Source organism: Dipodomys ordii, unplaced genomic scaffold, assembly GCF_000151885.1.
Source record: "Dipodomys ordii isolate 6190 unplaced genomic scaffold, Dord_2.0 Scaffold68, whole genome shotgun sequence".
Taxonomy (NCBI): domain Eukaryota; kingdom Metazoa; phylum Chordata; class Mammalia; order Rodentia; family Heteromyidae; genus Dipodomys; species Dipodomys ordii.
Window position 1 is genome coordinate 6,327,576 of NW_012267284.1, and position 12,012 is coordinate 6,339,587.

General features: G+C 43.3%; 1 protein-coding gene across 1 annotated transcript in view; it reads left to right on the plus strand.

Moving 5' to 3' along the window:
- Positions 1-12,012, plus strand: part of Trrap (transformation/transcription domain-associated protein) — a 103,811-nt gene that overhangs the window by 25,412 nt on the left and 66,387 nt on the right. The window contains exons 14-22 of the mRNA XM_013023405.1: positions 808-1,042; positions 1,751-2,117; positions 2,205-2,302; positions 3,045-3,239; positions 3,895-4,086; positions 6,953-7,118; positions 7,734-7,990; positions 9,304-9,504; positions 10,726-10,877. Of these exons, the coding sequence (XP_012878859.1) occupies positions 808-1,042; positions 1,751-2,117; positions 2,205-2,302; positions 3,045-3,239; positions 3,895-4,086; positions 6,953-7,118; positions 7,734-7,990; positions 9,304-9,504; positions 10,726-10,877 (1,863 nt within the window). The remainder of the gene's footprint in view (positions 1-807; positions 1,043-1,750; positions 2,118-2,204; positions 2,303-3,044; positions 3,240-3,894; positions 4,087-6,952; positions 7,119-7,733; positions 7,991-9,303; positions 9,505-10,725; positions 10,878-12,012) is intronic.

A 12,012-nucleotide genomic window follows, 5' to 3' on the forward strand; every position in this document is an offset into this window, starting at 1 on the left:
GCCACAGCACCACTTCCGGCTTTTTTTTTTCTTTTTGCTTATGTGGTACTGAGGAATCGAACTCAGGGCCTCAGGCATGCAAGGCAAGCGCTCTACCACTGAGCCACCTTCCCAGCCCCTTGTGTCCACTTTTTGTCCGTAAGGTTCAGCTTCAATGTCTCGTCAAAGGGACTTGTCCTGAAAAAGTTCCCCTCCTGGTCCTTCTCAGCACCTGTCAGCTTTTCTAATATATTTCCCTCATGCGTTCTCCATGAATTAAGCTCTATGAGAGCAGACTGCGTTCTAAAGTTACTGTGATATCTCTGCTGTCCTGAGCCTAGAGCTATAGCCTGAACATTATTATTGTATTTCTGAGATGATTATAAGTTGCTGACCCACATACACTACTTACCTTTGAGCATCAAAACCACAAGATGCCGCTGCAAAGTATTCCTGCTCAGGTTAGCCACAAGCACTAATATCTGTTAGGAATTTTAATGGCAAGAGTGAAAGTTAACCTTTCACTAGGTAAGGAAAGATTATAGCATCATGAAGACTTGAGCACAGTGTTTCATACCTGTAATCCCAGTTACACAGGAGGCATAGTGGTACACTGCCTCTTAGCCAATGTGAGGGCCTGAGTTCAAAACTTAGTACTGCCAATAAAAGACTTGTTGGGCCTTTTAGTTTAGTCCTGCTCCTGGGAGGGAGGGAGGCATGACTAGGGCTATAGCAAATTTAGCTGTGTAATCCCAGTGTGTGTTCTAGCAGATAATGAAATTCATGGGGCCTACAGAGAATCAGCACTAACAGGGTCTCTGTCCACAGGCCCCTTGCCTACAGCACACTGGCCGACCTAGTACACCATGTTCGCCAGCACCTGCCCCTCAGTGACCTCTCTCTTGCTGTCCAACTCTTTGCCAAGAACATTGATGATGAGTCCCTGCCCAGCAGCATCCAGACCATGTCCTGCAAGCTCCTGTTGAACCTGGTGGACTGCATCCGCTCCAAGAGTGAGCAGGAAAGCGGCAATGGGAGAGATGTCCTCATGCGGATGCTGGAGGTACAGGCCATTCCTGGGCTACATCCTGCCTGTGCTCTTTGTCTGCACACTGCTAAGTATAGGCTAGTGCCTGACTGGCAAGTTGATGAGGGTCCCATATCTCTCTTGGTTCCCTGGACCCGCCTGGGGTCCCCTCTCCCTAGCCCAGGGTGTTTGGTGTGTTGTTCTTCCCTGTGCCAGTTTGTTCATCTTTTAACCAAGGTAAATCATGGCATGTGCCTCATAGGATTGCTTTAGGAGCTAGAATGGTGAGTGAGTGCTCTTTACATCCTTCTGGCAATAATTGGAAGAGTATTTTCTGGGGAGCAGCAGACAAGTGCTGACTCAGCCACAGGCATCTTGGAAGAGCCCAGTGGGTGCCTTGATGAAGGATAAAAGGTGTTTTCCATGGCCAGTGGCTGTTGGTGGGAACCTAATGGGACGAGTCCAGCAGTGCTGGCTCTAGTTGTGAGACTAGTTGTTTGCTTTTCTGAGCATAAGATGGCGCTAACCACCAGGTAATGGACCTGGCACATTCCTTTCATGGATAACTAGCACATAGGAGCTACTCTGGCACTGCTGGTCTTTAGGGGTCCTCCACCACCACCCCCACCTCGGAATAAGCAGGACTTGAGCCAGCATTGTTACTGACATCTTGTGTTAATGTTATCTGGAAGGATTGATTGACCTGTTTATGACTTGTCTTCCCCCAATTAATTTTTCCATTAGGTTTTTGTTCTCAAGTTCCATACCATTGCTCGGTATCAACTCTCTGCCATTTTTAAGAAGTGCAAACCTCAGTCTGAACTTGGAGCCGTGGAGGCAGCTCTGCCTGGGGTGCCCGCTGCTCCTGCTGCCCCCGGCCCTGCACCCTCCCCAGCCCCTGTTCCCACTCCTGCCCCTCCTCCCCCACCACCCACAACTCCGGCTACGCCTGTGACCCCAGCCCCTGTGCCTCCCTTTGAGAAGCAAGGAGAAAAAGATAAGGAGGACAAGCAGACATTCCAGGTCACAGACTGCCGAAGCTTGGTGAAAACCTTGGTCTGCGGCGTCAAGACGATCACGTGGGGCATCACGTCGTGTAAAGCGCCTGGTGGTAATGCTGGGAAATTGTGTAGACAAATGGCAATTTCATCTGAGTGCATTTAATTGGATGTAACTTAATGTGCTATGTCTTTTCCAGAAGCTCAGTTCATTCCCAACAAGCAGTTACAACCTAAAGAAACTCAGATCTACATAAAACTTGTAAAGTATGCCATGCAGGCCTTAGATATTTACCAGGTGAGGAAATGTCTGCAAGTCAAGCTGAGTGTGGAAGATGCCCCTTAGAATTGAGAGCTTGGTTACTGTCTGGATGGTCTGAGGTTTGCTTTAGTTGTGCATTTTTATGGTAATTCATATCTATAAGACTCCATTGGAAGTGGCTCAAAGAGGTAGAGTGCTTGCCTTGAGCAGAAAACCTCAAGGACAGCGTCCACAATGGACCAAAAAAGAGTCCCTAAAGGCCAGTGTGTGTGTATGTGTGTGTGTGGGTGTTGGTGGGTGGGTGGGGGTGGCGGGGGGAGGACTGGTACAGATGGAATATACTGGAAACATAGATTTGTTTACTTTTTTCCATGATCTGAGCATCTATATTTTTTTAAAGCCCCAAATTAAGCTTAAGAGTACTCATCGAAGGGGAGTGGCATTTTAAAAATTTATGTATTCTTTCTTTTTTTTTTTGGTTAAGATTTTTTTCATAACATTTATAAGCAGGGGGTTCGTTGTGACAATTCCATATATGCCGCAGTATACCCCATTAGTATTTCCATTATCATTCTTCCTCATCTGTCCAACACTTAAAACAATCTCAACTCAATCTCAAATCGTTGTATTTTCCTGTGTACATATAAAGTACTTTGACCATATCTACTCTTTTACCCTCTCCATATCCTCCAGGGCAGTTTTAAGTAGGGATTTTGAAATATAATCCATATAGACAAGCTCAGTTTTTTATACCTTGGGGTGATTTCTCCTATTTTAGGTCCAGATAGCAGGAAATGGACAAACATACATACGCGTAGCAAACTGCCAGACTGTTAGAATGAAGGAGGAGAAGGAGGTATTGGAGCACTTTGCTGGTGTCTTTACCATGATGAATCCCTTAACATTTAAAGAAATCTTTCAAACTACAGTTCCTTATATGGTGGAAAGAATCTCAAAAAATTACGCTCTTCAGGTATAAAACTCCTTTATTTTTTCTTTTTCACATTCTTTCTACATCCATTTTAAAATTCATGTTTCTTTAAAATATTTAAAAAACAATGCACCTGCTGTTGGGTGCCAGTGTCTCAGGCCTATAATCTAGCTACACAGGAGGCTGAGATCTGAGGATCACAGTTCAAAGCCAGCCTGGACAGACAGATACTCTAGGCTCATCTCTCTAAAAAAGCAGTAAAATCTGGTAGTAGAGGCATGGCCCCAGTGGTAGAGTGCCAGCAGAGAGCAAAAATTCAAGTGAGAGCATGAGGTCTTGAGTTCTAGTCTCACATAGAGTAAGTACTTAAGGAAGTGCACTTGTAGGGCTAAATCAAAAAATTAAAGAGCATAACATTGAAAAGTTTTTAAAAGTTCCAAATGTTTTGACCAATTCCTTTATTAGTGGAAATGAAGTATGTGTTACATGTAGGCCCCTGGTACTTGACACAGACATTGTCACACGCAGATTATTGTCATTTAAATTCATAGTGACCTGCCCACCTTAGGTTCAACATTGGTGGATAATTAATTTTCTTCAGGAGTTTACTTTTGTGTTTTTAGATGACTTGTTACTTTGTCTTAAAGCTACTTTGGGGAAGGAATTATTTTATTTTGTCCATTTCTTATTTTAACAGATTGTTGCCAATTCATTCTTGGCAAATCCTACTACCTCGGCCCTGTTTGCTACTATCCTGGTGGAGTATCTCTTGGATCGTCTGCCAGAGATGGGCTCCAATGTGGAGCTCTCCAACCTGTACCTCAAGCTCTTTAAATTGGTCTTTGGCTCAGTCTCTCTCTTTGCAGCTGAGAATGAGCAAATGCTGAAGGTAAAGCTCATTGAGATTTTGTATAACTTGTGTACAGGGGCTTTTGTTGTCTGATTTTTACTTTTGTTTTTACTGTTGAAATTGCAGTGACTATTGGGTATGTGTAAAGTGTTTTTTGAATTTAATTTACTACAAATAAGGGCCAAGTGTGAAAAATGCCTCATGTGGTTTCTAAGTAGAGCTCATTTCACTTGTAACCTTTAATGGTAAACCAGTGTTACTATTGCCACAACTACTCTTCTAAATGCAGTGTTTCTGGGTCACATGGGTAAAATAGGAGCACATTGTTTTTGTGTTTATTGTTATTTTCTTGGTGTGAGGCCTGGGCTTGAAGGCCTGGGCTTGAAATCAGGGCCTTGGTACTGTCCCTGATCTTTTTTGCTCCAGGGTATCACTTAAACCATACCTGTACTTCTGGCTTTGTTTTTGTGATTAATTGGAGATGAGTCTCATGTACTTCCTGCCTGAGCTGGCTTTGATCAAGATCTTCATATCTCAGCTTCTTGAGTAGCTGGGATTACAAACATGAGCCACCAGCACCTGGCAAAAGGATATGGAACAGGAGCAGGTCACTGGTGTTTCACACATGTAATCCTAGCTATTCAGGAGCTGAGGTCTGAGGACCACAGTTCAAAGCCAGTCAGGGTAGGAAAGTCCTTGAGATTCTTTTTTTTTTTTTTGGTCAGTCGTGAGTCTTGAACTCTGGACCTGGGCAATGTCCCTCAGCTCTTCAGCTCAAGGCAAGTGCTCTGCCACTTGAGCCACAGTACCACTTCCGGTTTTCTGATGGTTTATTAGAGATAAAGAATCTCATCGACTTTCCTTCCTGGGCTGGCTTTGAATCATGATCCTCAGATTTCAGCCTCCTGAGTAGCTAGGATTACAGGTGTGAGTCACTGGCGCCTGGCAAGATTCTTTTTTTTTTTTTTCTTTTTGGTCGGTCATGGGGCTTGAACTCTGGGCTTGGGCGATGTCCCTGTGCTCTTCAGCTCAAGGCGAGCGCTCCACAGCTTGAGCCACAGTGCCACTTCCGGAGTGGTTTATTGGAGATAAGAGTTTCACGGACTTCCTTGCCCGGGCTGGCTTTGAACCGGGATCCTCAGATCTCAGCCTCCAGAGTAGCTAGGATTATAGGTGTGAGCCATCAGCGCCTGGCCCAGCAAGATTCTTATCTCCAGTTAACCACCAAAAAACTGGAAGTGGCACTATGCTCAAGGTGCTAGAGTGCTAGGCCATTAGTCTGTCCAGATGCTTGTAAGCTGTTTTTTTTTTTTTTATTTTTGTTTGTTGATCCTTGGGCTTGAACTCTGGCCACTTGAGTCACAGCGCCACTTCAGGTTTTCTGGTGGTTAATTGGAGATAAAGAATCTCATCGACTTTCCTGCCCAGGCTGGCTTTGAACTGAGGTCCTCATATCTCAGCCTCCTCAGTAGCTAGGATTATAGCCATCGGCACCCACAAGCTGTGCTTTTATGTGATGGCTTCCTCACCTTTTTCCAGTTATACAGTAATAACTGTAAACTATCTTAATGCTACCTTCGTGTTAATATGAAAGAAAAGTACTCAACTTTCTTTAGGATATAAAACTTGATTATAATCTGTGTCTTCATTATCTTCAAATATTTTGCCAACATTACATGTATCTCTATAACAACAACCAGAATCAAACCTAACAGGACAAACTTGACATTGGAATGTTGGAGTATTGTCCAAAAAAAGTAGTCAAAGAACAAATTCCCTAAAACTTTCGTCAAGAAAATAACGTGTAGTTTATACGATAAATGTACCATGCATATACTCAAAAGAACACCTGTGATGTGTAGGAACCAGAATTTTTGTAAAAGTGGTTGCTTGACACAGCTAAGCACTGCCATTTTAAGGGTAGCCACCATTTTATAAGAAGCTACTTGAAACCACAACCTGTTATAAGAATTTTTTTTCTAGGGGTTGGAGATATGGCTCAAGTGGTAGAGTGCCAACTGAGTAAGAATTGTTTTTCTGATAAGCTTTAGCCAAATGGTTTTGGTTGAGTGCTGGGGTAAACAACCCTTTTCAGAATAGTTATGCAAGATTGTTCAGAACCTAAGTTTTAGCCAATTAAAACAAAGGGCACTAATGCATTAGGGGATAAAACCTGTGTGTTGGGCACCTACTGCTTGCTTGCTTGGCTTCCTGTCAGTAGCACGCCTGAGGCAGAAGAAAACTGCCTCGCTGATTTCTTTTCCATTGGGTGTCCTTTTTCCTCCATACACACTAGTGTCCTGAGACCATTCCCAGCACGTCTGAACCAAGATTGGGAATACAAAATAAACTAATTTGCCATAAAATATTGAATAAAGGTACTTATAATCTGATAAGGGTTTTGCTTTTATTTTTTGTTTTTCAGTGTTAGTGATTGAACTGGGCCTGTGCTTCCTAGACAAGCTTTCTACTATACCCCCCAGGCCTTTTTGCTTTGTTGTTCAGATAGGATCTCCAGCTAACTATGCTGGGGCTGGCCTTGCCTTTAGGCTACTTATTTCATTTAACATGTCAGGCTGTTTTGGCCCCACTGAAACTTTGTGGTCCTGTAAAGGGTAACCATGTTCTCCAGAACCACATAGCAGCCAGCTCTTTGATTCCTACTGCAGTTCCCTGCCCTCTGTGTGTCACATAGTGCCACAGAACTTAATAAATGCTTCCTTTACAGCCACCCTGGTGGACCAATGTGTACATTAAGGAAAAATTAAATCATGGTTGGGGAGGTCTTGGTTTTTTTCTTTTGCATCAACTCCAGAATTGCCTCACTCACATGGCTGTTGCACTAATGTGTTAGCTCAACTCTACACTCTGCTCACAAAGTGGCCTTTTCTTTTTTACATCATAGCCTCACCTGCACAAGATTGTGAACAGTTCCATGGAGCTTGCACAGACAGCCAAGGAGCCCTACAACTACTTTCTGCTACTCCGTGCACTCTTCCGTTCTATTGGTGGAGGAAGCCATGATCTCCTGTATCAGGAATTTCTGCCTCTTCTCCCGAACCTCCTCCAAGGTTAAAGCAGTGGCTTGGCTTTACCTTTGCCTTTTGGTGTTAATTTGTGAATGTACTTGCTCATAGTTGGTTGGGTTGTCTTTGGAGCTAGCAAAGGTCCTGGTTATGAGAGGAGGTGGATGTGTGTTTGATGCAAATAGTGTAATATAACCAGGCACTGGTGGCTCACACCTGTAATCCTAGCTACTCCGGAGGCTTTCAGTTTAAGAATCCCAATTTGAGAATCCCAGTTTGAAGCCAGTAGTAATCAAATCTAAGAGACTCTTAGTATGAATTAACCAGCTAAAAGTGGGTAGTGGAGCTGTGGCTCAAGTGGTAGGATGCCAGTCTTGAGAGAGAAAACTAAAATACTTAGGCCTTGAGTTCAATACAAAAAAAGTGTAACATGATGTTTTAGCAAAAATTTATGTTTCTCTGAGAGTATAATGTAATTGATGGTAGTTTCCTGCAGCCTGCTGTTGCCCCTCCAAAAGCTATCAGTACAGTTAGATAGCCAATTTAACTGGAGAAGTATATTAAAGAATCTCATGCAAGGTGGACCATAATTTTGTGCGGCTAATTTTGGCATGTGTCAGGAAAGTGACACCTTCTGATGGTCTCAAATCCTCTTTTTAGGACTGAACATGTTGCAGAGTGGCCTGCATAAGCAGCACATGAAGGACCTCTTTGTAGAACTGTGTCTCACCGTGCCTGTACGACTGAGCTCTCTCTTGCCTTACCTGCCCATGTTGATGGATCCTTTGGTATCTGCACTCAATGGGTCTCAGACACTGGTCAGCCAAGGCCTGAGGACTCTGGAATTGTGTGTGGACAACCTGCAGCCTGATTTCCTGTATGACCATATTCAGCCCGTGCGCGCTGAGCTTATGCAGGTAAGTGGACCTTGCCCTGTGAGGGGCACCAGAGCCTCGCTTCTCCACTTGTATATAAGGAGTCTGCATTCTTGGCCTTTATAGTCAGAGGTGGGCTCTCTTCAACATGGTGTAGAACTTAGCAGTTGCTTTGTGAGTTTTCAGATGTATTAAAAGATGTGCAGTAATGCCTTAGGTGTTGAATGGATGCTTGTTTTGCATTGCCTGTATTTTACAGAGGTTTTACCAGTATTAGATTCTCTGAAAAGTGATAACTTGTAAAGGCAAATGTTACAGGTGTGTATGAAGAACCTTTAGCCACAGAGATTCTCCAATTCATAGTGAAAAGAGGCACTTCTGCAGGGAAGGCATGGGTGTCCACCCTCTGCTCACCTGTAATCCCTAGGAAGAAAGAGCAGTGTGTACAGGAAGTTTTTTGTTTTTTGTCAGTTGTAATGCCTGAACCAAAGGCCTGGATGCTGTCCTTGGCCTTCTCCCCCCACCCCCCAAGCTATTGCTTTGAACCATAATGTCACTTCCGGTTTTCTGTTGGTTAATTGGAGGTAAGAGTCCAATGGATAAGCCGGGTGTGCCTGTGGCTCATACCTATAATCCTAGCTACTCAGGAGGCTGAGATCTGAGGACTATGGTTCAAAGCCAGACCGGGCAGAAAAGTCAGTGAGGCTCTATCTCTGATTAACCACCAGAAAACTGGAAGTGGCCCTGTGGCTCAAGTGGTAGAGCAGTTGCCTTGAGCTAAAGAGCTGGGCGCCTGTAATCCTAGCTACTCAGGAGGCTGAGATCTGAGGATCACGGTTCAAAGCCAGCCCAGGCAGGAAAGTCCGTGAAACTCTTATCTCCAGTAAACCACCAGAAAACTGGAAGTGGCACTGTGGCACAAATGGTAGAGAACTTACTTGAGCTGAAGAGCTGAGGGACAGCACCCAGGCCGAGTTCAAACCCCATGACTGACCAAAATAAAGAGTCTCATGGACTTTCCTGCCTGAGCTAGCTTTGAGTTGTGATCCTCAGATCTCAGCCTTCATAGTAGCTAGATTTATAGGCATGAGCCACTGGTTCCCAGCTTCAATTTTAATTATAGCCACAAGTTCCTATTTTACACAGTCCCACAGCACATTTATATTTATATATAATGTCTTTTTACTTAGTTGGTGAAGAAATAGGGCATATAAGACTAATAATTGGCTTTTCTGAAAACAGAAGGAAACTGTTGGGAGATAAAAGTGGGAGGAAGAATGGTTGCTATATAGTGTTTTATGACTTATAGTAAATGGCTGCTTTGAAAGCACTTCACCAGAGCGTGTTGTTTTTAGGCTTTATGGCGCACTTTACGCAATCCTGCCGATAGCATCTCTCATGTGGCCTACCGGGTGCTTGGTAAGTTTGGCGGCAGCAACAGGAAGATGTTAAAAGAATCCCAGAAGCTGCATTATGTTGTAACAGAAGTTCAAGGACCCAGCATTACAGTAGAGTTCTCTGATTGCAAAGCCTCTCTTCAGCTCCCCATGGAGAAGGTAAAGATGAAAGTTTTGGAGAGCTTTGAGTGGATGTATTTTATTTTAAGAACATTAGGCCTGTTGAAACTATTTACTTAAGGTGTGCTGTTTAACTCAGTGGAATGAAGTTGTGGGGTGATCTCCTTGCAGAAGGCTAGGGGGCCGGTGGAAGTCCTTGAGTAGTGTATCTTTTCTGAACTCTTGGTCTGTTTTGATCACAGTGGGCTTTATTTTAAGTATTTTTGAGAACTCAAGTTGGACCCATACTTGTCTCTCATCTGTTACCCCAGAACCTGGATCTCTCTGAACATAGCTCTTATTCTCTTCTTCCTAACTCTTAACATGTAATTATGTCTTAGCTATTAAAGGCTTCAAGTTGTGTGTGTTTCTGTAATTGTACCTTTTTTATCTAATTGAAATGAATAGGGATAAAAGCATTTGTCATATATGCATCCATTTATGTAGCTGTGAAGCTTTTTCAAGGGGAACAAAGGTGTCAAGCGTTCTCGCTCTTGCTCTCTCTCTCTGTATCTCTCTATTTCTCTCTCTCTCTCTGTCTCTCTCTTTCTGGTCATGGGGCTTGAACTCTGGGTCTGGGCACTGTCCTTGAGCTCTTCAGCTCAAGGCTAGCACTCTACCACTTGAGCCACAGTGCCACTTTTGGTTTTCTGGTGGTTAATTGGAGATAAGAGTCTTATGGACATTCTTGCTTGGGGCTGGCTTTGAACTGTTATTCGCAGATCTCAGCCTCCTGAGTTGCTAGGATTACTGTGTGAAGCGCCTGGCAAGCTCTTTCTCTTTTAAAGAGAGAATCCAGGAAAAGCCTAGAAAGCTATGTTTCAGTTTTGAGCTTACATATAGGCAAAGCTGTGGTGTGTAGAAAATTGATGATTTGTGTTAGAGTGCCATGGTTTGTGTAGATGACACAGATTGTAGTTGAATCCAACCTACCACATTTAAGGCCCTGCTGAGTTCATTTAGTTTCTTGTTACTTACCATTCATTGTCTATGTAAATAAATTATTAACTCTATCCTGATTCTGATTTGACCTGTACAACTCCTTATTTCATAATACGTTCACCACCTTTTCTAGAACTTTTCATTAGTGAATGGTCCACTGTGATCACTTTAGAGAAACAAGATTCAGGTTCTTTTGTGTTTTGCCAGTGTTTAGTGAAAGCTTTTCAAACATCATGTGATTTTAGTACACATCATATTTTCTGTACCTATTTGTTCCAGGCCATTGAAACTGCCCTGGACTGCCTGAAAAGTGCCAACACAGAGCCCTACTACCGCAGGCAGGCCTGGGAGGTGATCAAGTGCTTCCTGGTGGCCATGATGAGTCTTGAGGACAACAAGCATGCACTCTACCAGCTGCTTGCACATCCCAAGTATGTGGCTTTGTCATGATCTGACTGTGCACACCTTGCTGCAAAGATGAGGGATGAGGGGCTGCTCAGGTCTTCTTTTAGCCTTTAGAGCAATTGGGAGGGAGAACCTGGGTGTGGAGAATAGGAACTAATCTTAGTTCTATTCCACTTTTTGTCTCGTCCTTTAGAATATAAGCTTCAATGAATCAAGGGTGGTGTCCCTTCCCCTCCCCTTGGGCTTCCCATAGCATCTGTAATACAAGGCATCATTGTGCTCACTTTTCAAATGTTATGATATTTGTGTTTTGTTCTGACCACTTTAGGCTGTATATATGATCTTTATATAATGGCTTTTTGAGGTGACATTTGTATATTTCAGTATTGTAAACTTCAGGTAACAGATTTTTCCCATGTATTTTTTACATTTCTCCCAGAATCAAAATTAGTGTCAGGTAACAGATTTTTCCCATGTATTTTTTACATTTCTCCCAGAATCAAAATTAGTGTCATGTTGAGCATGGTGGAATATGCCTATAATCCCAGCACTCAGGAGGCTATGGCAGGAGGATTGAAAGTCCAAGGCTAATCTAGGCTGTATAGTGAGACCTGGTCTTCTTTTTTAAAAATTTAGGATTTCTGCATATATAGAATCTAATCCGTTGTTGAGAGGGCACTGGCCCTGGGTTCAATCCTTATCATTGCATAAAGGTGGGGATGAGGGGTAAGGACATTGAAGATGGAGCAGTCAGAGAGAAGCAAGTATACAAGGAAATACATCAACATGAGTGAGAACCAATAATCCCAACAGAGAGAACAAGTAGACATTGACTGACCTGGAGTTAAAATGCTTAAGATGTTGAGCGCATTGCCTCTCAGCCTTATGGCTAAGATCAAGTGAAGATAGTTAAAAGTAATAAAAAGACGCATAAATACCAGTGAGAACTAGGAATCTAGAAATTGCTCAAATTGAGAGAGAATGTACATGAGAGAAATCCTTTAGATAAGAAGTGAAGCATGGGGGCTGGGAAGGTGGCTCAGTAGAGCACTTGCCTTGCATGTTCGAGGCCCTGGGTTTGATTCCTCAGCACCACATAAGCAAAAAGAAAAAAGCTGGAAGTGGTGCTGTGGCTCAAGTGGTAGAGTGCTAGCCTTGAGC